Here is a 26,495-nt window from a genome sequence, read left to right as displayed (position 1 = left end):
GACTGTCGCATGCGATTTTTAGAGCGCGCGCTGCTTGCGTCATGTAAAAATCGTACACAACTCTCGCCACTCAACATTGCCTTTACTTACGATTGTCGCAGGATTTTAAAACATGTTTTAAAATCCTACGACATTTTTCGTGTTGTGTGCGTCTGTCGTAAGGATGTTGTAGGTTGATTTACACGACGCGATTCGTGTTGTAGGCATGGCGTAAGCGTGTCGCATGCGACAAATCGTAGGCAAAATCGTACCGTCTAAATCGCCCTTTAAAGATTTCCCCCACCCCCCTTATTTAAAGAATTTATTTTATTTCAATTCAGATATACACAATTATAGCACCCGTAGTAGATCTAATATCCACATGCCTAAAATGGAAGATTTTAAGACTGTTACCTACTTTTAAGTGTAACTAAAAGCTATTGTCTTCTTTTATCTCAGTTTCGTACTTGAACAAACCCCAGTTCTTCCACTAAAAAAGTATTCGAATTGCGGAAACGTGAGCGGTTCAATCTAAAGAAAGACCGTTTGCGCTATCATCGCAACGAGTGGTTACATTGACAACAATATGCTGTCAGTCAGAGTGAAATTTAGCTTCCGGTGGAAATCGCTTACGTGCCAATTTCTCGGCAAATACTCACTCTTTTTCTAAAATTCTTTTATTTTTTGGTTTGTAAGAACTTACTGGAAAGATTATTTTTGTCTAAAAAAATAAAAATTCAGAAAAAAATTTTTCTCTGATCCTACACAGTAACTTTAACGAAAACGCACTTCAAAAATTGCTGGTAGCTCTTTAGTTATAATTTCATCTCGGTCAAATATTTACTGTAATGGAAAACGGAACACTCCAAAGCCATATAATGTAATTAGTTATTTTATTCTTCACCAATGTTCCGTCGTGACCGCAAAGCAATCTCCCATCATAATTCAAAACTAATGACGAATGAGGGTCTTTTCTTTCTTCATCTTTTCAAAAGAAAGAATATTCCAGGGTGAGTTAATAAAGAGAAAGAAAAACAGGAACAGAGGTTGAGTAAGGATCACCCTGCCACTTTCTTTCAATTCTGAAAAATTGTTCCCGAACAAATTTCCCCGTAAAGAGTGTAAAGCTCTCTTAATCTCTTTACGGTGGCCAAATAACCTTATCAACTCTGTTGATAAAACCAAATATTCCCCTCTGACGCAGCATCACAGTTCCTTCTAGAAAGTGATCCCCCTTATCTATTCGTACAAACTCCCAAGTCAGTCTGTTTTTGAGTGACAGTGGGGGGAGGGAGTGGTAGTTCTGTTTCACCATTTTGCTAAGCCCCCTCAGTTGTTTTAGCCTTGCTACGGGCCTGCTCTGACAACAGCTTTAAGAAGCGCTGCCACATGATGTTCATTTTCATTCTTTGTTATTTGTAATACATGTAATTGCTGCCTACTTTTTCGCGCTTTTTATCAGAGATCTTGAATTTTGCACATAGGAAAATGCTCGCTCATTTATTTTCGTTCTGGTATTTCTTCCGATGTCTGAAAAGGCTTCCCATTTCTAGCTTTTCAAGGTAGCGAGAAAATTCAAGAACACTTATCTTGCTCTCTGAGGCGTTTCTCGAGCAAACCAAAATATAAATTCTCCTGTATGCTTTAGTCGCCGGAAAACAATGGTGTTAAATGAGAAACTCTCAATCTAACAAAGTTAACTGAACAGTACCCAATTTTCCTCAAATACTGAATGACTTATTCCAGGCCATTTTTCCCAAAGATTAACCACGGTCTGCAAAAGCAATTGCAAGTTGCAATGTCAGCACGTTTACATCACGTGGCCTTTATGAATTCTGGTCGCGACGAGGCAGTCTAAAAAAACTGCATGATGCTCATGCATACTCACGGAGAAACAGGTTGTTTGCCATTTACCAAAAGAATTGCAGAAATTCTGGTTGGGATGTTAATGGAATACTCTGTGGTTCTTCATATTAATAAAACTTCCAGAAGAAACGTAACTCCCGCTTTTCCGGTTCTCAAAAAAACTCAACCGGTCAACTTGTTCCAATGAAAAGAGCAGGCCCTATTTGTTTTTAGAAGTTTAATAAAGCAACAAACACTAATTGTTCCATTCATGTAACGTGAAACGAGTTCCAGTGCAAACAAACAAGGGTGGTAGATTGTGTTTGAAATTCAGACGCCCGTTTAAAGGAGGTCTCTCTTCTTTTTCTCTTCTTGTTCAAAAGAAATAAAGCGACATGAAGATTCCTTGCTTCGCCACCTCACTTTTAGTACTGATGGTTTTACAGTGGTGTCAACTTAATTCAAATTTAATTCATCCCCATGTTGATTTTTATTTAACAATAACCGACCAAAATTCTCAGAAAGGCGTTATAACCAATCAGAACAGCACTCGTGAAATGGCGCTACCTCTCCAGTTTCCACCCTCCTCCCGCGCTCCTCTCGTTTCGCGCGTGTGTCTAGGGATTTCCCTCTTCTAGCACCTGTCACACAGGCTATCCATCCATCCTTCCATCCATCCATTAATCCGTCCGTCGGGTGGTCCGTCTTTCACCCGTCTCTTCTTTCTGTTTGTCGCTCCATTACAGCTATGATACTGGGAGAAAGGTGGAAAAAATTCCCGCAGAAAAGTAACACCGCGGACAGTCGACGCCATTTTTTGAACGAAAGCCTAAAAGTAAATTATTCTGCAAGGTTTTTTCACGTTGCAAGATCATATGTGGTTGTTTTTTTCATGTCAATTACTTAATTGGTGTCTCCATGACTCCCATAATTTTTTTAATTTAAAGAATAAAGCTGTTAATTGAAAAAAAAAAAAAAAAAAAAGTAAAGGAAACTTCTCAAGGCAACGTATTATTACTGTCTGTAATTAAATCATTGTTTACTATATAGTGAAATTATTATGCATTGTTATCAAGCATTTAAAATGTGCCGAACGGCTCAGACAGTTTTGTACAATTCCAGTTTCTCAGTCTTTGTTCGGAATAACGTTGTACAAGACAAGCCGAAATTGTAGCTTAAATCCATGTCACACGGTTTTTTTCCAGGTTGACAATCTAACAGCTCAGCTGGAAATGGCCGGCTACGACCAATACTCGGTATACGACTTAATGCGGCAGTCCCTCCACATGTCGGCCGCTGCTGCCTGCAGAGGAAGCACCCCTACAGGAGGAGGTGGACCCAGCCGGCCATAATGTAGGGTTGGCGAGAAACACCGGTGACAAGAAGACCTGCACTGAGCTATGTGCTGCAACTACGTACAGCCCGGACAGCAACTGCGACGCAGAGGTTTCTATCTATGGATTGTAAGGCCAGGCTACAGAGAATGGACAACTCGTGGCTCACTTTTACAATTTCGGCTGTGATCGTGGAGACAAAGGAGGTTATGAAGTGTCCACTATTGACTAAGCTATCATGCAGTCTGGCCACATTTATTACAGTTACTGCTGCTGCTGGAAGCCGTGAAACTAAGAAGTGGTCTCGGCATTCCTCTTACCAGAGCGATTAAACTAATTATAGGAAGATTAAAAATTGATCACTATAACGTCTGGTAAACGCCGAAGAGAGAAAAGAAAGCGATGTTTTGTCGTTTGTTTTCTTTTATGTTTGTTTGTTTGTTTGTTTGTTTCTTTCTTTTTTTTTCCATTGGCCTTAAAAATAAGTTGCCACCTATTCACCCAAGGAAAGCTGAGTCAACTGAAAACGAACAAGTCAGTACTATTATAGAGGAAAAGAGTCTGTTGAAGATTACACTGAATATGTTCTTTGGGTGAGTGTATGTCTTTCAAATGTGAAAATAATTTCTATATAACACCAAAGCATTGACTGGTACGAATTTTTATACTGACCCTATACAGTTCGCAACCATCTATACCTTTTGGAACCTTTACTTGCACATTCAGTTGTGCTCAGTTGTTCCACCAACTGAACGCGACTAGCGGAAATGAAATAAAAAACAATGAAAAGACTGTTACTTCTCGACAGATGGCAACCCGGAGTCTATTCTTTTGGAACTTTTCTTTGCACACTCGGATGTCTTCAGTTGGCTAACCAACAATACGACCTGCAAATGAAACGATGGCCAAAAACACTGAAAACATTGACATTTTCAGTTGAAAGCTGTAGCTTCCTACCAGAAAGCCAGATTTTCTGTTCTTTAAGTACGAAAAAAACTTATTCACCTCAGTTCTGGAGTGAAAAGTGTAACACTCTTGATTGGCGTTAATGGGATTTGACGACGGAGCACGAAGCTCTGGATCTCCTTCCTGCTCTTCAATGGTCCCCGGACAAAACTCATTGACTCTGGTGCATAGGTCTTCATCGTGGATTTGCAGTCGTTCAGCGAAATACAGAGGCGCCACCCAAATAACAACAGTGTACTCAAGAAAGCCCACAAACAAACCAGTGTGCAAAGCGTTCTTACTTTGAATTTCTTTAAATCCTTTTATTATGTCAATGAATAGGAACGGAGTTGCAATTATCAAGATGATGTTGTGAGTAAGGAACCATAATTTAAGGTGTTCACAAGACGTCTTCACCTTTCTTGAATAGTTCGTCAGATGATCATAAACAGCTTCTTCAGAACTTCTGGTCCAACTGAGGTAATTCTGGGATAATTGCTGCAGACGCGCGGAGCAAGTTTGCTGAAAAAGGCACATAGTCCAAGATAAAGCCAACGAGTTTCCAATTCCTAAAATATTCGCTGGATAGATCGACAGGCAGACAAAGTGGTTCTCAAATGAAGAATTGCATTGAAACCGATCGCGTAACCATACTTCCTCATTGAAGAACAACCAAACAATTACGCCCAAGCTTAAGAACAGATACGACAAAATAACGCCAAGTTTTAATCGTGTCAACTTCTTTGTAAATTCACTAAAATGTCTGACATTCAAGTCAACGTTGAGCATGTTGTCTTCCAGATCACGTGATTTGAAGTAAAATATCCCAAACAAATGACTCGAATACATTCCGGCATCGATGGCTAAGAAAACATAAACATCAATTGATTTCCAAGCTTCGTTGTGAACCATTATGTTAAAATCCGATGCAATCATTATCATCAGAAGAATGTTTACCAGCGCTGGGTAGATTATTCTTTCGGCGAAGCAAGCTGATGTGGGGCACCATAGCGAAAGGAGTCTGAGAGTCCATCGAAAAACAAATAATTCTTTCGAACGCAAACCAAAGTGGATTTGAGTGTTAATCTGGACTTCGGTTGCTTCGATCGTGCTTTCCGCTTCCCGTGATGTTGTAACGTAAACACTATTTTCGCTTTCGCTGTTACTGATTGCATGTGACTCTGAATCGGCCATCATTATATTTACCAACCTGCAAGTGAAGGACACGGGACGCTGATAGTGGGAAAGGGATAGTATTGTTGTTAATCCATACGATCTCACGCGCTGTCGGCTGCACTGGCATTGAACCAAGGCTGTTTTGCTATAATAAGACTGGATTCGAAGCTATAACCCGGAAATATCGGATGCGAACTTTGGCAGAAAACCAATAATGCAAACAAGGGCAGATGCTTCCCAGAAAGTGATGTTTCGATTTTTGTTTCAATTTTCCCGGAAAAATACTCCAATTTAACAACATGGTTTTACGGTCTAATCGCTGTTAGTATAAATCTACTAGTGTTCTATCACGAATGCCGTTCTCTGATTGGCTACGCTACTCGCTATCTATTCTGTGATAGATAGTGAGTAGCGGTTTTCAACAAAATGGCGTCCGCTTCGTCGCGTTTTCGAGGTGTCTACGATGAGGAAATAGATAATTTACTTGTTTAGTTTTGAACGACTAAAGGATTTATACTAAAACAATTAGATTATTCGCTCTGGATTTCTATGCATGATAGTTGATTCGGGCTTCGCCCTCATCAACTATCACGCGATAGAAATCTCGAGCTCATAATCTAATTGTTAATTAGAATTGGTATGTTGTCCTTAGACTATCCACAGGAAAAATGTGTGTGAAAAGAGATAAAATAAAAATCTGGAACTTTTAATCAAAATTTAATAGAAAGAAGATAAGATATAATAATAAAAATATCGTGCTTTAAATTCAGGGTCAGTCACCCATAAGACAATCAATGTGTTTTTCTCGGAAAGACAGGAAGCACATTGCACAGCTGGTTAACAAATGATTGCGTGACCGGCCTAAAGTAGGTCGATGTTGAATAAGTAGCTATATAAGTGAATGATCCTCGCAGTTATAAATACGCAACGAAAAAAAAAGCCTGAAAAAAATGCAGGCTTGAACGGGATTCGAACCCATGACCTCTGCGATACCGGTGCAGTTCTCTACCTATTTCGTCAACTGGTCCCGTAGAGATGATGAGATTTAGTGAGTGAAAAATATGAATACGTGAAAATTCATACATTTGAGCAGTGCGGAGTTCAAGAAAGAACAAATAAGTAAATGATCACATAAATGTATAATGTATAAATGTATAATTATAAATGTTCTCAAGGCTGAGTGAGTGACCCGACGTAACTAATCGAACCAAATCGAACGTTCGATTAATCGAACTTAATCGAACCCAATCGAACCCAATCACGCGATTGGGTTCGATTGAGTTCGATAATCGAACACAATCGAACCCTCACAAAAAAATTGGACTAATCGAACCAAATCGAACGTTCGAATGGGTTCGATTAGTTCGATTAGGTTCGATTGAGTTCGATGGGTTCCATTGAGTTCACGGATTAGGTTTGATTTTGCATCAGTGAATACATATTTTTCTGGTTGGATTCCCCGGGTCCGATTGTTAGTTGAAAATGGTGTCCGGAGTTTGAGAACACACACTGTTTTGGAGATGACTCCAGCAACAAAAATTGATTTATTTTCCGTTTTGACGAATCCATGCGACCTTACACGGTTAACAACTCTATTGTTGCTTTTAATTGCTTTACTGGCAAATATGGCAGTTTCATTTATTGCGTTCGACAATCAGTCGTTTCAAATTCCCCGCGGGTGTCGATCGTGATCCCATGAGATTTCTGGGTTTGGGCGCCGCTTTGTTGTGGCTGGCACATTTGGCCTCGATCTCGCACGACAAGCCTCGACATTGTGCAGCCGTCACTGTTGGCATGATAATGAAGGCACGGAATTCCCGGATCACACTCCATGTGCTTTTCGCTGTTCGCAGTTCCTCATCGCTGTTCGGTCTTTTCCTTGCAGTTCTTCTTGTCAATACAAAACCATCGACGAAAAAAAAAAAAAAAAAAAAACGATCGGACGCACCTACCTAATCTTTGATTATTACTAGTCTCATGTTATCTTGTGGATGTTGTGTTGAAGACCGCGTTCTTTGTAACTAATTTGCATTATCTTATAGTCCGTTGAACTTATATCATTTTCGATTTTACAGTAAACTCACTGTATTTTTTATTCTCAAAGGTTATTTCAATAAAGTGATTATTAGTTGTTGTTATTAATTTTTACTTATATGCATATGCTAAGACAGTCCCGCCGCTGAACTGGCATATTTTAAGTGATTTTTTATATCGTTCAATTAGGTTCGATTAGGTTCGATTGGGTTCGAAAATCGAACTCAATCGAACTCTCACACAAATTTTTTGGTTCGATTGTGTTCGATTTCCGAACTAATCGCACCCAATCGTTCGATTAAGTTCGATTGACTTCGATTAAGTTCGATTACCGAACTGTTCGATTAGTTACGTCGGGGAGTGAGGAACAGATATCCACCGAAATAAACCTTTGGGTGCCCCTGATACATACATTGTCAGCGATAAATTCTCACCATGTCTGTCGACAAATTCAAAATGGCACCGATTCGATCTGGTGAAAGGGCTCATTTTTGAAAAGCTAAAAAAATACATCTTTTCTAAACCGTTAACTTAATTAATTATGAATGTCAGTAAGATAAGCAATAAGAATGTTTCCGGTACTTTTCAAAGCTAAGTGGATGTCAGGTCGGTTTAACTTTCAATATTAAAAAAATGTTTAAAATGTTTGTTGCTTAACAAAAATGATTGTTACCACTTCAGTTTTCACGTGAAAATATTTATCACGCATATCAAAATTCATTCACAACCCAATCAACTAGACTGCAAACAATTTGAACTACTGTCAGTTCTTTTAATTAGAGGCTCGTATGAGAACCTCATCAATGCAGAGGATTTCAACTGATTTGGTCATTACATTTGAGCGTCATTTGTGTATTTTACAACAATTTCTTGTTTCAACAGAATTGTTGTACAGGAAATGATCAGTTGTGAGAAGTCATAGATTTTGTTGTGTGGTTGCAATTTTTTATGAAATATTCTTTAAGTAAAATTCCAATGTTCATTAATTATTTTGTGGGACTTGCATTATAGAAATTCGGTACACAAAATGGTTGACTAGAGAATCACAGTGGCGTTTTGGATGTTCAATCGGTTGTTTTGATCCTGGGGAGAGGTAGTCCCTTATACGATATAGATATAAACGGAACTTACCCACACAATAATTCGGGAATTCGGGGGAGTGTCTTCGCCTACATTTTTGAATAAATCCCTTCTATAACAATAAAGAGACAAATTACATTACAAAATAAGAATGCTCCTTTTGGTTTGGAAGAGTTATTTTTTTCTACTTATCGAATAAAATACACTAGTTGCGAATTAAGAATGGCCCAACTGAAGGAAAACTGATTTGAGTGCTTAATACAAAATTAAATAAAATATTTGCTAGCAAATAGAATTTTTATGGCTTCTCTCTTTGACCGAAGTTTATTGAGATAGTCAGGGGGACTGGGTCTGGGGGAGGTGGCAATGGCCATTATGCCCAACCCCCCTTCTAGGTTTTATGCAAATCACGTGAATAGTCAAGCCATGTGCTTGCCATTCGTTTTTATTATTCGACGTGAGAAGCTGCTTTTGGGTATCCCCATGGCACCAGAGAAAACTGTTGGCCCATCGACAACCCTGGCTTTTGCAGGTATTAAGCTGGACACAGTTCTGATGGAGGCCCGTTTACCCCAAGAAAAAATGGATAAAGGTCGTGAACTTCTCTCAGCTTTTCTTCGTAGGCGTAAGGTCACTCTTCAGGAAATTCAATCGGTGACAGGATTGCTCAATTTTGCCTGTACAGTTGTTGTCCCAGGTCGGGCTTTCTTGCGCAGGTTAATTGATTTGACCATTGGAGTACGAAAACCACATTTTTTGATTCGCCTTTCTAGCGAAGTGAAACAGGATTTGTTGGTTTGGCAATCGTTTCTCTCAAGTTTTAATGGGCGCTCATTTTTTCTGACTGATCAGTGGACCAATTCTCATCAGCTAGAACTGTATACTGATGCCTCTGGTGCCTTGGGTTATGGTGCTGTTTTTGGTAGACATTGGTGTTATGGTCGGTGGCCGGATAGCTGGTGTCACCTAAACATTGCCCTTTTAGAACTTTACCCAATTGTTTTGATTCTGCATTTATGGGGCCATGAAATGCAGAATCAACGCATCCTTTTCTTTACTGTTAATGAGGCATTGGGTCATGTCATCAACAAACAGTCTTGTCGGGATAAGAACTTGATGTTTTTAGTTCGTCGGCTGGTGCTTGTTTGTTTGGAAAAGAATATTTGTTTTAAGCCAAGCATATTGCGGGTGTGCACAATGTTCTTGCTGATGCCCTTTCTCGGTTAAAATTGCAGACTTTCAAACGACTGGCACCGGCCTACATGAATCCTCATCCCAGAGAGATCCCTCTTCATCTCCAGCCTCTCAGTTGGCGTCAGTGACCTCCTATCTGCTGCGTTCAAGCCTGCAACCATCTTCCATTCCCACTTATCGGCGGGCTTGGAAGCTTTTTCATAAATTTTACAATTCAGTTTTCAACTTGCCCTTTGCTTTTCTTCCCATTTCCCCATCACTACTGGCTCTGTTTATCGCATATTTGTCTGATTTCCACTATGTCCCATCTACTGTGACAACATACATTTCGGCCTTGGGATATTCGCATAAGCTGTTGGGTTTCCCTGATCCATCCAAAGTGTTTTATGTTTCTCAGATCCTCAAGGGCTATAAGAAGGTGGGTTTCCGTTTGGATAGCCGCCTTCCTATAACACTTCCTATTTTGAACCGGTTAGTATCAATAGCTCCATCCTTACAGGGGTCTCCCTACCAAATGAGTCAGTTTCGGGCTATGTGCTCTTTGGCCTTTTATGCCTTTTTGCGTATAGGAGAAATGACTGCTACATGTAATAGCAATGCTAACCCTCCCCTTCAGTTATATCAGCTCACTAAATTGATTTCACCATCTGGGGAATTGATGGCTTTTAAACTTAACTTTGGGGATTTTAAACATAGCTACAATGCACGCCCCTTTTCCGTCGTTCTTTCCCGGCAGCCCAATTCTACCTGTCCGGTTGCATTGTTGTCACAGTACTTCACCTTACGGGGCGTCAGACCTGGGGCCATTTTCCTTTCAGAGGATGGGTTGCCTGTCTCAAGGTCATTTTTCTCCAACCAGCTTTTAAGGGCTTGTCATTTGTGTGGCTTAGATCCTTCCCGTTATAAAGGTCATAGTTTCCGAATTGGTGCGGCTTCATATGCAGCAGATCAGGGGTTTTCTGATACTCAGATAAGAATCTTAGGACGCTGGAAGTCCAATGCTTTTATGCGCTATATCAGGGTTCCCAGTCTCCGTTCCTGAACACATAATTGGGTCATTATAATTATGGGCAATGAGGGTCAGTTTGCATGGGCGGCTGCCCCACCCTGTTGTGTCTCCCTCTGTTACTCTCAATTTTCCTTGTTACGAATTCATCTAGCAAATAGCAATTTTTACCATCTTTTAGTTTTTGGCATAATTAATGTCATCATAATTACTGGTAAGGTGGGTCAGTTTGCATGGGCGGCTGCCCCACCTTATATCTCAATTTTCCTTGTTACCAAGGATTAATTTTGCAGCTAGCAAAAGATGGTAAATTATTTTACCAACTTTTATTCCTTATGGGTAGAAAGTCAGGTGTGGCATGCTTGCATGGGCGGCTGCTCCACTTGATTTCTTGACTCAGTTTGCATAGGCACCTCTATCAGGAGCTACTTTAAGTTCTTGTCATGAAGGGTGTAATTCCTGACTCAGTTTGCATGGGCGATTTTGTCAGGAGTTACTTTTTTAATTCTTGTTGTGAACAGTCTAATTCCTGACTCAGTTTGCATGGGCGATTTTTTCAGGAGCTACTTTATTTTAATTCTTGTTGTGCACAGCCTCATTCCTAATTCAGTTTGCATGGGCAGCTTTTTGTGGGGCTACTTTTAAGTTCTTGTCATGAAGGGTGTAATTCCTGACTCAGTTTGCATGGGCGATTTTGTCAGGAGTTACTTTTCTAATTCTTGTTGTGAACAGTCTAATTCCTGATTCAGTTTGCATGGGCGATTTTGTCAGGAGTTAGTTTTCAATTCTTCAGGTTCTGCTAGTCTTTGTGATCTGATTACTGTAGTTAATTTTAGGGTGCCATGCTTGCAAGGGCGGCTGGTACACCATCGTCATATTCAAGGATTCCTTTTTCAGTGCAGCTGATTAGCAGTCGTAGCTTGTTGTCTATCTTATTCTGCTCTTGCCTGGGGTGGGGCAGCAATGCACCTTTGGTGTCATTGCTTTTGGCGTTTTTCTTGGCCCGCACCTTTACTGGGCAAACATATAATAACAGAATTCATTCATGATTTGTTTGTTTCAATAAAAAGGGGGCTATGGACCTATTGTCCATAGCCATATTGCTCCAACTTTGGTGTGTTTATTTTTGTTGCCCAGTAAACAGAGCTCAGGTAAGAGCAGAATTTATGGGTTTGGTTTGGGCGGAGAGAGAAACACATAAAGGTATTAAAAATCGTAATTTTAAAAAAAAGCAAAGAAGATCAAAGAAAAATGTGCTCAGAAAATGATAATTTGAATTTGAAACTTCTCGGGCCCGGCACAAGGGGCGATAATTTTATGAAGAGTGTTGAAAAAAAAAACATATAACAACACTTGCACCAGGTTGTGATATTCCGACATCAAAAAAGATAAAACAGTGTTTCTTGAATACACCACAGGACAAAAAATCAGAGTTAATAAATATGAAGTAAGAACGATAAAACAGAAATGAGATGCTCACGCTTCTGTAATAACTTTATTTCATTTGTAGATAGTGACAAACTCAACTCTAAGATTAACAATTGATAACAGCTTACATTTACAACTGATATAATTGTTGTAACTTCCAAGCCTTTCATGCAGTGAACGTTATAGGCTGGTTTCCATATGATCGCGGATCGCAGATCGCAGACCTTATTGCGATCTGCAATTTGTGATCCGCGATCATATGGAAACCGGCCTTATGTGTTTAAAAAAAATGCTGCAATCATTCTGTAAAGAAAAAGAACTCAAGAAAGAATTTTAAAAACGTATTGTAAATAACAATCTACTTTTAGTTTAAACTGGACACGAATACTATAAGAATCGAAAATTTGCTTCTTTCTCTGAGAAATGCTCATAAACAAGTTAAAGCCGCGTGCCTGAGTCCTTTGCCTCTCTTGTTCTTTGTAAAGCTATTGTTTTATGTCCAATAAGCAACGCGGAATCATTTTTGTCCAGACACGGCTCGGGAAAGATTTTGTCAAACATGGCGGCCCTGACGCTTCCGTTGTCTCAGGTGGAGATCGACTTACAACTACACCGATTTATTAGTCCATACAAACGACACGTTTGATCATAGCGCTAGCTTTGACATATTTTATTCATCATTCTATCTACTTCAGTTTTCAGTTTTATATGTTTGAGAATAGGAAGCAAAATTTCTAGGCAGATAGGTATATAGTTTTATCGATTTCCTGAGTTGTGATTATGTGTCTAAACGCCCCAATTAAACTAATTATGGGGAGGGGTGGGCAGAAGTAGAGTGAAAATTGATCGCTATAATGTCTGGTAAACGCTTATATTTGGCATTATTTGCCGAATTCGAAGGCTGAGGCAAATAATTGACTTTTCAGACAATGGCAGCTCACGAAATTTTGCTCAACTTCGTCTAATAATTATTCTATTATTCGATCACCGCTTTTTTTTTTCATATTTTTGATCAGTTGACCCAACTGAAAACCAGCAACTACTATTATAGATAAGCCAAACATTAAAATTTGACAGATCAGCCACCTAGCTAGATTAGCTCTGACAGTTTTTCTGGGTGGAATTCTTGTAACTTCTTCATGTAAACTAAAGTATATAAACTCCACTTGTTGCTGTGCTGTTGTTGTTGTTGTTGTTGTTATGAAAAAAATACTGTTGAAGATAAATTACACTGAATATGTCAGTTTCTTCGGTGAGTGTATGTCTTTAGAATGTGAAAGCATCAAAGCATTAAATTCAAATTTTCACAGTAACTCTTCACAGTTAGCAACCGTCTAAACCTTTTGCAACCTTTATTTGCATATTCCAAGTTGTCCTCAGCAGGTCAAACCAACAACACGACTCGCAAATGAAACCAAAAAACGATTAAGGTGCAGTGACTCGTTACAGTTAGCAACCGTCTATATACACTTTAGAACCTTTACTTGCACATTCATTCATTCATTCATTCATTCAGTTGTGTTCAGTTGGTTAACCAGCCACACGACTAGCAAATGCAACCATAGCCAAAAACACTGAAAACATCGACATTTTCAACTGAAAGCTGTAGCTTCCTATCAGAAAGCCAGATTTTCTGTTCTTTAAGTACGACAAAAATTTAATTACCTTCGTTCTTGAACGAAAAGTGTAATACTCTTGATTAGGGTGAATGGAATTTGACAGCTGGGCCCGAAGCTCTCCTTCCTGCTCTTCAATCGTCCCTGGACAAAACTCATTGACTCTGGTGCACAGGTCTTCATCGTGGATTTGCAATTGTTCAGCGAAATACAGAGGCGCCACCCAAATAACAACAGTGCACACCATATAGCCCTGATCCAAAAAAATGGCCGCAGCGTTTTTGCTGCGCATTACCTCAAATGCCTTAATTATGTAAATGAAAAGGAACGGAATTGCTATTATCAAGATGAGGTTGTGAGTAACGAACCATATTTTAAGGTGCTCGCAAGACGTCTTCACCTTTCTTGAATAGTTCGTCAAATGATCATAAACAGCTTCTTCAGTACTTCTGGTCCAACTGAGGTAATTCTGGGATAATTGCTGCAGACGCGCGGAGCAAGTTTGCTGAAAAAGGCACATAGTCCAGGATAAAGCCCATGAGTTTCCAATCCAGTAAATAGTCATTAGATACCACAAAAAGCAGACAAAGTACTTCGCAAAGCCTTCCAAACCTGACGTCAGTGGAAAATTGCATTGAAAACGACCATAGAACAATAAATCCGTATTCGAGAGCAAGAAAACAAATACGACAAAGGACAGATACGACAAAATAATGCCAAGTTTTAATCGTCTCAACTTCTTCGTAAATTCACTAAAATGTCTGACATTCAATTCAACGTTGAGCATGTTGTCTTCCAGATCACGTGATTTGAAATATAGCACGCCAAAAATATGACTCAAATATATTCCAGTATCGATGACTAAGGTAGCATAACAACCAATACAATTCCAAACTCCGTTTACAATCGCCATGTAAAAATCCAATGCAAACTTTAGAAACAGAAGAATGTTTACCAGTACTGGGTAGAGCACTCTTTCGGCGAAGCAAGCTGATGTGGGGCACCATAGCGAAAGGAGCCTGAGAGTCCATCGAAAAACAAATAATTCTCTCGAAAGCAAACCAAAGAGGATTTGAGTGTTAATTTGAACTTCTGTTGCTTGAGTCGTGTTTCCTGCTTCCCCTGGTGGTGTACTGCGTTCACTATTTTCGCTTTCGCTATCACTGATTGCATGTAACACTGAATCAGCCATCAGTATTTACCGAACTGCAAGTCCTGTGTTGAGGAAACGAAGGGCACTGTACAACGATCTCACGAGCTGTCTAATAGCTAATAGCCTGCACTGGCATTCAACCAATGTCCGATTTGCTAGGTTAAGACTGGATTCGAAACTATACCACGAATATATCGAATGTCCTCGAATGCGCCGCGATCTTTGGCAACAGACAAACAATACAACAATGACATATGCTTCCCAGAAAGCGATGGGAACTGACTCCTTTTGTTTCGATTTTGATTCAATTTTTCCCGGAAAATTAATAATGATATAATTTAATTTAACAATGTGGTTTCACGGTCTAATCGCTGTTAGAATTGGTATGTACTCTTCAGATCAACTGAATAAAAAAATAATATCTCTCAAGAGCCGAAAATGATATAAGTATAGATAATAAAAATATTGTGCGTAGATTCAGGGCCAGTCACCCATATTAAGACAATCAATGTTTTTTCTCGGAAAGACAGGAAACACTTTTAACAGCTGGTTGACAAAGGACTGCGTGACCGGCCTAAAATAGCTTGATGTTGAATAAGTGAATGATCGTGCATCGTAGCCATATACGCAACTTAAGTAGTTGCGAGAAGAAGGCCTGAAAAAAAATCACTCTTGAGAACGTATATACCTGCGACGATTATCTACTAATTTTTTCTTTGTTCCGCAGTTCAAATGTATGAAGTTTCATACTGATTCACTTTCAATAGCTCGATCATGTTAGCCAGCATTTGCATTCAGGGGCGAAGGCCTGAAAAAAAATCACTCTTGAGAACGTATATACCTGCGACGATTATCTACTAATTTTTTCTTTGTTCCGCAGTTCAAATGTATGAAGTTTCATACTGATTCACTTTCAATAGCTCGATCATGTTAGCCAGCATTTGCATTCAGGGGCACCCAACTGCAAAATACTTCAACTGTTATCTCCAGTGTTTCCAGATCGTTTTGTGTCCTTTTCAAGGCATATTTGTGTAAGCTTATGCGGTTTGGTATGTTCGAATGCTTTTTGAAATAGCTGAAAATGAAAGTTGTAGAAAGTTTTAGGAAACGAAATTTTACTCCCCGAATTAACTAGCTGTTGTTAGTTTTACGAAAATGCTAGCTGACGGCTTCTTTCACGTTTTAAGTGACATACATGTCTGCCCCTTCGAAAACGAAAGGAATTAGTTTCTTAGTGCTACGAAATCTTGAGCTGGCATTTTGCCGAGGACAGCTGTAGATTTTCTCTGTTACGACTAAACCCGAATTTCTAAGACTATTAAGGCCCGAACAGATATTCACCGATACATGGTCATACATTGTGATAACTTCGCACCCAATCTCGTACCCAGAGTCCTCAGGCTCTTTGGCCAGCGGTTAGTCGCCAGGAGAGACTCTGGGGACATCGAATGTTATTACCGCAGGATTTGTGCGGTAAAACAATGGAAACCGTTACGAAACAGCCAATTAAAAAATTTGAATTTTTTGATATCTCCAGGGTCTCTCCTGGCGCCCACCCGCTGACTTAGAAGCCTGAGGACTCTGGGTACGAGATTGCACCTTGTGGGGACAAATTCAAAATGGCACCAATTCGATCACGTGAAAGGGCTCATTGAGAATGACTGTATATCTGCTACATTTTTGAAAAGCTTAAAAAATATATCTTTTCTCTAAAATTAATACACTAGTTGCGAATTAAGAATTGCCCCGACTGAAGAGCAAACTGATTTGAGTGCTTAATACAAAATCATTGCTATTTAAAATCACAATTTAAACAAAAAAACAAAGAAAAATTTGCATGATCAGGGAAAATCCCATTTTAATTGCCTGAAACAGTTGGCGATAATTTAATGAGCAGAGTTGAGAAAAAAAAGACGTTTTAGCACTAGCACCAGGTTGTGTAATTCAACCATTAAAAGTGATAAAACAGTGTTTCTTGGATACACCACAGGGCAAGAAATCAGAGCTAATAAATATTAAGTAAGAACAAGAAAACAGGAATAAGCTGCTCGGCAAATTAAAGCCGCGTTCGTGAGTCCTTTGCCTCTCTTGTTCTTTTGTAAAACTATTGTTTTCTGTCCAATAAGCAACGCAGAATCGTTTTTGTCCAGACACGGCTCAGGAAAGATTTTGTCCAACATGGCGGCCATGCTTTGGTGGTCTCAAGAGGAAATCGAGATACAACTAAACCGATTCTTTTGTCCACACAAACAATACCTATGATCATAGATTTAATATATTTTATTCATCAGTCTATCAGCTTTAGGTTCCGGTGTTTTATTTTGAGAATTGTCCGCGTGTTTGAGACTGAGAAGCAAAGTTTCTCGGCCGGTAGGCATATTATTTATATTTTCGGGATTTCGTGAGTTGTGATCACGTGACTAAACTCCCTTATTACACTATTAAATTATAGGAACGGGTGAATAGAAGTAGAGTGAAAATTGATTGCTATAATGGCTAGTATTAAACCGCTGAAGAGAGGAAAGAAATAAAAGCTTTTAATGGGAACGATGGCTGTCCATTTGTTTTTGTCGTTTTTGCTTTGCCTTTGATTCCTTTGCCCTTTAGCCTGCGAGCAAGCTCTCTTGGGGGTGGGGGTGGGGGGTGGGGGGAGGGGGTGCGAGCAAGAGAGCTTGCTCGCTGGCTATTTGCCCTTAGAAATAAATCGCCATCAGCTGCTTAGCTTGTATATTCACCTGAAAAAATACTCACCTATGTATTTAATGTTTAAAAAACAAGCAGGAAGCTTCTCCCTCGATCGATGGTAACGGTCGATATGCCGGTCGACTCACGGTCGACTAACGGTCAATATCTCGGTCGATGTATCCACCGAGTATCGGTCGATTGTCGGTCGAGTAGCGGGCGATTGTCGGTCGAGCATCGGCAACTATATAGGCGACGTATCGACCGATCATTGGATCACCTTCGGTCGAGAGATCGACCGACAGTCGGTCGCGATAGTATCGGCAGTGTGTCGGCAATATATCGGCGAGCCGTCGGTCAAGTATCGGTCGATGCATCGGCCGATACTCGGTCGACACTAAAAATGGAACAAGGATTTTGCTTTGTTCTAAACCGGTAAAATGATGCAATAGTGGCAGAATAAAATGAGATAACGACAGACTATCGACCGACTATCAGTCGTTATTATATTGGCCAGCAACTGATATGACGACCGATACAGCGGTGCGCTATGTACACGAATGTCGATCGAGATAAGGACGAAGTGTCGAAAAAACATATTGATAGAATATTGACCGATATATTGGTAGATACTATCGGCCAGTAAGCGGTGAAATATCGATGAAGTATCGGTGATGTGTCAGTGAAGTGTCGGTGTATTCCCAGGGGGGGGGGGGGGGACTCCCATCTGGAACAGACGGGGATGCTCGTCGAAAATTTTGCGAAAATTATACTTTACAGTTTTTTGCTTTCAGTGATCTTTAGCTTGTTCTCGAGAGGTAGTTAGATTCCCTGTAACCTTATCCGCCACTTGTATCTTGCTTTTGTCTTTCACGGAATTAAACAAGTTTACTTTCCTCTCAAATGTTTTACCTTTTCCCCAAACAAACGCTTTCGACATGAAGCGAAATCTGACGTGGAGATTTTGGAAGCCAACTGACAAACTTTGACGTGATTGACATATGACAGAATGGCAGATCCTGATCCTGCCGATTCCCGCGAGATTAACCGCATGTTGCGAAAAATATTTGAAGGATAATAAACGCAATAGCCTCCATTTGACTTTAAAAATATGCTCAGATATTTGACCTGGGACATTACCTGCTCCTCGAAGCCCACAGTTTTCCTCGAGCTTCGCTCTCAGAAAACTGTCCGCTTCTCGGAACAGATAATGTCTGCGGACAAATATCTGAGCATATTTTCGCGCCAAATGGAGGCTTTTGTTTATTTATCGACCGAGTGTAGACCGAGATATCGACCGTCAGTCAACCGTGAGTTGACCGACATATCGACCGTTACCATCGATCGAGAACCGCTATAAGAAACAAGATCCCCATTACTTGCATGTTCATTTATCCTCAGTTGGTTAAACATGTGTACGAATAACAAATGTAACCAGTGACAAACCCACGGAAAACATCGACATTTTCAACTGAAAGCTGTAGCTTCCTATCAGAAAGCCAGATTTTCTGTTCTTTAAGTACGATAAAAACTTTTTCACCTCAGTTCTGGAAAGAAAGGTATAACACTCTTGATTAGGGTTAATGCTATTTGACGGCTGGGCGCGTAGCTCTCCTTCCAGCTCTTCAATTGTCCCTGGACAAAACTCATTGACTCTGGCGCACAGGTCTTCATCGTGGATTTGCAATTGATCTGCGAAATACAGAGGCGCCAGCCAAATAACAAGTTCCAACACCCCAAAGCAAATGCCTACAACGTCACTACTGCTTCCCATTTCAGGAAATCCGCTCTGAATTAAACCAACGACAAAAAGCGGAGTTCCGATTACGAAGGTGAGGTTTTGCATGACGAACCATATTTTAAGGTGCTCGCAAGACGTCTTCACCTTTCTTGAATAGTTCGTCAGATGATCATAAACAGCTTCTTCAGTACTTCTGGTCCAACTGAGGTAATTCTGGGATAATTGCTGCAGACGCGCGGAGCAAGTTTGCTGAAAAAGGCACATAGTCCAGGATAAAGCCCATGAGATTCCAATCCAGTAAATAGTCATTAGGTGCATTAAAATGCAGATAAAGTCGTTCGCAAAACCTTTCAAGAACTTCATTTTTAAATGGCATTGAAAACGACCGTTTGACCAGTTATCGAAGAAAAATAAAACAAAAATAACAACGATCAAGAACAGATAGACAAAATAATGCAAAGTGTTAATCGTCTTAACTTCTTCCTAAATTTACTAAAACATCTGACATTCAAGTTAACGTTGAGCATGTTGTCTTCCAGATCACGTAATTTGAAGTACAGCACGCCAAACAAATGACTCAAATAAACTTCAACAACGATGGCCGAGCTAGCATAAGTAGAAATATTTTTCACAACTCCGTTTGCAAATATTATGTATATATTCGCTGCAGAGTTTAGCAACAGAAGAATGTTTACCAGTGCTGGGTAGAATACTCGTTCGGCGAAGCAAGCTGATATGGGGCTCCATAGCGAAAGGAGCCTGAGAGTCCATCGAAAAACAAATAATTCTTTCGAACGCAAACCAAAGAGGATTTGAGTATTAATCTGAACTTCTGTTGCTTGAGTCGTGTTTCCTGCTTCCCCTGGTGGTGCACCGCGTTCACTATTTTCGCTTTCGCTGTCACGGCAGATCTCGTGTAACACTGCAGAATCAGCCATCAATATTCACCAAACTGCAAGTCCTGTTATAAAGAAGTGAAGGGCTTAGGCCGCAGATAGTGACGCTAGAGAATAGTGTTGCTGTTAATCCTTACGATCTCACGCACTGTCTTCAGTAGGCTGTACTGACATTCAATCAAAGTCAGTTTTGCTAGAATAAGACTGTATTCGAAACTATATTCCGAATATCTTGAATGCGCCGCAATGTTTGGCAGCAGACAAAACAATGCAAGTAACAGATGCTGTCGTAGAATCACGGGATTTTCACAAGGTAAGTCTCGTGGTTTCATTTAAGGGCCGGAGTCCAAGTTTTCAATTGTAATGTAATAGTCTTGTTTATGATTAAATCATTGTGTTACGGATGTATTCGTCCCTGTGGTCCCCCTTACTCCTATAATCCATATGACTAATGTGGTTTCACGGTATAATCGCTGTTAGAATTGTCTTGTGCCCCTTAGACCAACTGAATAAAAAGACATTCTATCAAGAGTAAAATGATATAAATATAGATCAGGGAAATGGATAAAGAAAAACTTCGACAAATATCCTCAGGAAACCTTTACCCGCCGACAAATGCAAGAAGGTTTTCGGAGTTGTTTTCCTGTTGCACTTCTTCCACAGGAAAAACTTGCATAAAAAAGAGATAAAATACATATCCATGTTGTTATTCTATTCCACCGACTAGCGGCTCTATAATTTGCATTCGAAACTGAAGATGATGATGATGATAATAATAATAACAATTATAATAATGTTTAATGCTTATATCGCGCTTTTTTCATCTAAATATGATCAAAAGCGCATCACAGTAATAAAATTATACATAATAAATAAATAACGACTATGTAAGAATTGAAACCCTAACAATATTACAATATGTCCATCCGAGATAAATACTTATAAAGAAAGGTAAAAGCTACTAACCAAACTTTCATAACATACTACTGAACGCCTCTCTAACTAATAAGTCTTTAACATGGTTTTGAAGGTGTTGAAATCAGTCTGACTTCTAATGTTTGCCGGCAGGGCATTCCAAGTCTAGGGGCAGACGCTAAAAAAGCCTAATCTCCTAATGTACACTTAAATTTTAAAGGTCATCCGAAACATGTATTTCAAACTGAAAACCGTGTGTTTGTTATTTGAAGGTTATTTCTTACCCACTTTTATTCCGTAAATCTGGAACTGAGTTAAAAATTAATAAGGAGAAGACAAAATAAAATGATAAAAAGATATCTTGCTCTAAAAATTGAGGAACAGTCACGCATTCTCTGAAAGACAGGAAGCACATTACACAGCTGGTTGACGGGATTGCGTAACCGGCCTGAAATAGCTCGATGTTGGATAAGCGAATGAACGTCGCGAAAAGAGAGCCTGAAAAAATTCAGGCTTGAACGGGATTCGAACCTATGACCTCAGTTGCGATAACGGTGCAGTGCTATCAAGTCAACTGGGAGCTGGTCATTTTGTGAATTCGAGGTAATGAGATGAAAGTAAATAAATGAAAGTTCATATATTTGAACTGTGAAAGAAAGAATGAATAAGAGAATGATCATCGCAGTTATATGCGCAACTTTTAAAGCATTATCGAAAAGAAAGCTTTAAAACATTCGAACCCATGACCCGTGTGTTATGCCGGTGTAGTGCTCTACCAATAGGCTATTTCCGAGTTGCTTTGAACCTCATTGTAAAAGCGAGGCTAAGTGCAAAGTTTTTATTATAAAAATAAGTTTTCATTCATATGCAAACAAAACTAATTTCACGTGAAAAGTTTTGCACTTAGCCTCGCTTTCATAATGAGGTTCACAATAACTCGGAAATGGCATATTGTACTATCACGCCAACTGGGAGTTGGTCATATTGTAAATTCGTAATATATCCGTAGACGTGATGAGATCAATGGGAATATATATAAAGCGAACTGGGAAAGAAAGAATAAAGAAATGAATGATCATCACAGTTTTATACGCATTTTAAGCAGTAGCGAAAAGAAAGCCTGAAAAAATTCAGCCTTGAACGTTCGCTACTACTTACTTATGCTCCGGCCCGTACCTCACGTTTTTGTGAACATTTTTAAAAAAGATAGAAATGGTTGATTGATACATATTTGTTTTCAACGCGTGTGGTGTGTCACATTTTTACTAGCAACCATTTGGTCGTTAAGTGAATTCAACGGTCAGTGTTTTCTCCCTACTTAAATCAAAAGCCTATTTATTTCAGCACACTGCTTTGAATTATTAGAAGGGTGAAGACTTCGCTGGAAAGGTGGTAAGATTACAAAAAGAAGTATCATTTTAAACTAAATGTAGCCAATCGGCATCAGATATAACACCTTGTATAAGAGGCCTGTTGATTCTTGAATTTTTCCCATCAGTATTCTCAGATTCACAATTCAGTCCACGCGTGTTTTCGCAATATAAGTGAGTTCTGATAAATTCGAAACGTTTGCCTCGACAACTCACTGTTTGCAGCTTTTCATATTACTGATCAGGAGCCTTTTTCTTGCCGAGATTTTGCCAAGGCCACAGTGTTTTTTGTAACCTAAAACCGGCTTCATTTTCATGCTCAGTGTTTGTACCTTCAATCGATTTTCCTCAAACAGAATTACAATACTTGAATTAGCCGGTCAATTGCAAGCTTCAAGCTAAAAGGTCATTTATTGAAAGCCACAATTAATATAGCACACCAAAAATGAAATAACGTTTGTTAAGAATAAATAGCATCATCTACGAAAGATATCAAATCCCATTATGGGTTATAATAATTAAAAGGCTAATGGTGGCAGAAGCCGCAAAGCTCTCAACAGTTAGAATTATTGCCACCGCATTGTTTAGATTAGTAGCTCCGCCGAAATTATACGTACCAAGGAAAGTTTTCCTCGCCTTCTGTCGTTGATCTTAACATCCTTATGTAAATATCCTCATTTTAAATGAAGGTTTGTAGTAGGCTATGCAAAGAAATCCTGAAGAAATTCAGGCTTGAACAGGATGCCAACCTATGACCTCAGTTGCGAAAAGTGCTATCAAGCCACATGGGAGCTGGTCATTTTGTGAATTCGTAACATGATATACTCGTAGAGGTTGTGAGATTAAAGTGAATATACGCAATACGTGTATATGAAAATTCATATATTTGAACTGTGAAAGAAGGAATGAATAAGTGAATGATCATCTCAGGTATATACGCAACATAAGCATAAGCGAAAAGAAAGCCTCAAAAAAAAGTTCAGGCTTGAACGGTATTCGAACCCATGACCCGTCTGTTTGGTCGGTGTAGTGCTCTACCAATAGGCTATTTCCGAGTTGCTTTGAACCTCATTGTAAAAGCGAGGCTAAGTCAAAGTTTTTATTTTGAAAATAAGTTTTCATTCGTATGCAAACAAAACTAATTTTCACATGAAAAGTTTTGCACTTAACCTCGCTTTCATAATGAGGTTCACAGCAACTCGGAAATGGCATATTGTACTATCATGCCAACTGGGAGTTGGTCATATTGTAAATTCGTAATATATCCGTAGAGGTGATGAGATCAATGGGAATATACATAAAGCGAACTGGGAAAGAAAGAATAAAGAAATGAATGATCATCACAGTTTTATACGCATTTTAAGCAGTAGCGAAAAGAAAGCCTGAAAAAAATTCAGGCTTGAACGTTCGCTACTACTTACTTATCCTCCGGCCCGTATCTCAACTTTTTGTGAACATTTTTTAAAAAAGATAATTGATTGATATTTGTTTTCAATGCGTGTGGTGTGTCACATTTTTACTAGCAACCATTCGGTCGTTAAGTGAAGTCAAGAATTCGACGGTCAGTGTTTTCTCCCTACTAAAATCAAAAGCCTATTTATTTCAGCACCCTGCTTTGACTTATTAGAAGGGTGAAGACTTCGCTGAAAAGGTGGTAAGATTACAGAACGAAGTATCATTTTAAACTAAATGTAGCCAATCGGCATCAGATATAACACCTCATATAAGAGGCCTGTTGATTCTTTACCTCAACTTTTGTAAACATTTTTAAGAAGGAAAATTAATTGATATTTGTTTTCAATGCGTGTGGTGTGTCACATTTTTACTAGCAACCATTCGGTCGTTAAGTGAAGTCAAGAATTCAACGGTCAGTGTTTTCTCCCTGCTTAAATCAAAAGATTACAAAACAAAGTATCATTTTAAACTAAATGTAGCCAATCGGCATCAGATATAACACCTTATATAAGAGGCCTGTTGATTCTTGAATTGTCTCCATCAGTATTCTCAGATTCACAATTCGGTCCATGCGTGTTTTCGCAATATAAGTGAGTTCTGATAAATTCGAAACGTTTGCCTCGACAACTCACTGTTAAGCAGCGGTCACTTACGAGAGAGTCTTGGAAACAATATTTGAGAGAGTTGACAAAAATGTTTTTCAACGAGAGTGGTCTGTTTCAAACTGAGTCACGTATCACGTATCCACTTAAGTTAACATTCGGTGAAGTGAAGAATTTTATTTCTAATTATGATCTGGCAAGTACCTCAACTTTATGTAAACATTTTTAAAAAAGATAGAAATGATTAATTGATATTTGTTTTTAACGCGTGTGGTGTGTCACGTTTTTACCAGCAACCATTCGGTCGTTAAGTGAAGTCAAGAATTCGAAGGACAGTGTTTTCTCCCTACTTAAATCAAAAGCCTATTTATTTCAGCACACTTCTTTGAATTGTTAGAAGGGTGAAGACTTCGCTGGAAAGGTGGTAAGATTACAAAACGAAGTATCATTTTAAACTAAATGTAGCCAATCGGCATCAGATACTAATCTTTTGAATCTCGAATTGTTTCCATCAATATCCTGTTCACAATTCCTCCAGCGTGTTTTCGCAATAGAAGTGAGTTCTGATAAGCTCTCAACAGTAAGAATTATTGCCACCGCATTGTTTAGATTAATAGCTCTTCCGAAATAATACGTACCAAGGAAAGCTTTCCTCGCCTTCTATCGTTGATCTTAACATCCTTATATTAAATAACTTCATTTTAAATGAAAGTTTATAGTAGGTTATGCTATCTTCTTGTATTCGTTTATTTAAAAGCATATATCGTTGAAAATAAATGTTAACCAGCATCGCTCTAATCCTTGATACTTGATAAAGCATAGCTTTTTAGCATCATATCATTATTGATTCTATTTAATTCTATCCGTGTTGTACTAAAAAATGATTTTAATCATTTTATTGATTTTTATCATTTTAATCATTATCGTTTTTAACGAAAAACGGGACAGCACTGGACCATTTGTTTTAGCAATGTTTTGATGTTTAATGAATTGCAGTAATAAATAAATAAAAATTCAGTTGGTAAATTATTGATTTTTTCGCTTGCCTATATACAAGGTTACCATATTTTGCATTCTTCGATCACTTTTACATAGTCTCCTAAAACGCTTTTATTTTCTTTTTTCTTTACTTTTGTCTCACCTTTTCTCTCAGATATTCACGTATTAATTCAGAACAACCTTAGCCCATAAAAACAGGTCCTATTTTTATTTTAAAAAGGTAATGGAGCAACAGAAGTTGCTTAATCACAATATGGTGTAATAAGGAGAGTAGATTGAAAATTCATAAAATCTATACAAACATTCATTTTAAAAAACATATTTCCCTTTCTTCTCAGATCAAAGAAAATCAAGAGACATGAAGCTATCTTGTTTCTCTACTTCGGCTCTACTTGTTCTATTGTTCATCACTGGGATTGATGCTAGAGGAGGAAAATTGGGGAAATTACAAAAGGAGGTTAGCAATTACTGTATTTCCTCAAGCATGACAGCGTTTATTTCAAATTTATGATCAGTTAACTTTTCAACGTCCATAAACTGACGTTTAGAGAACTTATTCTCCATGATGCCAAGGAAATCACTGAACATTTCAATAAACATTTTACAGAAATCAGCTCTTAGACTTGCTTCCACGCAACATTCCGCATGAAACCACACCAGGTAAAATTCCTGACGTTATTAAAACTACGTCGTCTGCACTAGATGGTATTTCGCGTTTGGTAATAAAGGAGGTACTTCCGATAATTTGTAATACCTTGACGATCATGTTTAACAAGTCAATTGAGTGAATCATAAGGCACATCAAAGGATGATTTAAATACCTCCCCACCTATCGCTGTGCTTTCAGCAATCGCGAAAATCTTTGAAAGGATTGTTTACAACCAGTTTATTTTTATTTCAATCATCACAGTCTCAAAAAGACCCATTTGAGGAAATGGAGTATCATTTTTTTCAGTTGAAAGAGTGAAACTAACGCATTTTAAGAAACAAAGCACGGGAAATGTAAAATGACTTTGACATAAAATTTATACGTTTTTGGTTCCTA

At 38.8% G+C, this 26,495-nt stretch overlaps 3 protein-coding genes and 1 pseudogene across 6 annotated transcripts in view; 2 read left to right on the top strand and 2 right to left on the bottom strand.

The window, feature by feature from the left end:
- LOC146465230 (blastula protease 10-like) overlaps positions 1–26,495 on the bottom strand; it is a 532,877-nt gene that overhangs the window by 342,400 nt on the left and 163,982 nt on the right. The window lies entirely within an intron of this gene.
- On the bottom strand, positions 2,830–5,577 carry LOC146465250 (uncharacterized). The gene has a single exon (XM_085128715.1). It carries the CDS (start codon positions 5,298–5,300, stop codon positions 4,029–4,031), a length of 1,272 nt encoding a protein of 423 aa, XP_084984841.1. The 5' UTR covers positions 5,301–5,577; the 3' UTR covers positions 2,830–4,028.
- Positions 8,877–11,790, top strand: LOC146465249 (uncharacterized; annotated as a pseudogene). The gene is made up of 2 exons (XR_014868288.1): positions 8,877–11,178; positions 11,731–11,790. The product of XR_014868288.1 is annotated as an uncharacterized LOC146465249 (transcript).
- The window catches only part of LOC146465247 (uncharacterized), a 35,379-nt gene continuing 26,360 nt past the window's right edge, over positions 17,477–26,495 (top strand). Inside the window, exons 1-2 of one of the 3 annotated variants that reach the window (XM_085128562.1) lie at positions 17,477–20,422; positions 25,789–25,816. In XM_085128562.1, the coding sequence (XP_084984688.1) occupies positions 20,356–20,422; positions 25,789–25,816 (95 nt within the window). In that variant the 5' untranslated portion in view covers positions 17,477–20,355. Of the gene's footprint in view, positions 20,423–24,842; positions 24,876–25,788; positions 25,908–26,495 lie in introns of those variants that run through there. The other 2 variants (XM_085128563.1, XM_085128564.1) reach the window with 2 other exon arrangements.

This window comes from Pavona decussata, unplaced genomic scaffold (genome assembly GCF_977016875.1).
Source record: "Pavona decussata unplaced genomic scaffold, jaPavDecu1.1 SCAFFOLD_156, whole genome shotgun sequence".
Lineage (NCBI taxonomy): Eukaryota > Metazoa > Cnidaria > Anthozoa > Scleractinia > Agariciidae > Pavona > Pavona decussata.
This window is presented reverse-complemented; position numbering and strand designations above follow the sequence as displayed.

Coding starts and splice junctions, on each gene's coding strand:
- LOC146465250 (XM_085128715.1), bottom strand. CDS start 5,300: ATGATGGCCGATTCAGAGTCACATGCAATCAGTAACAGCGAAAGCGAA.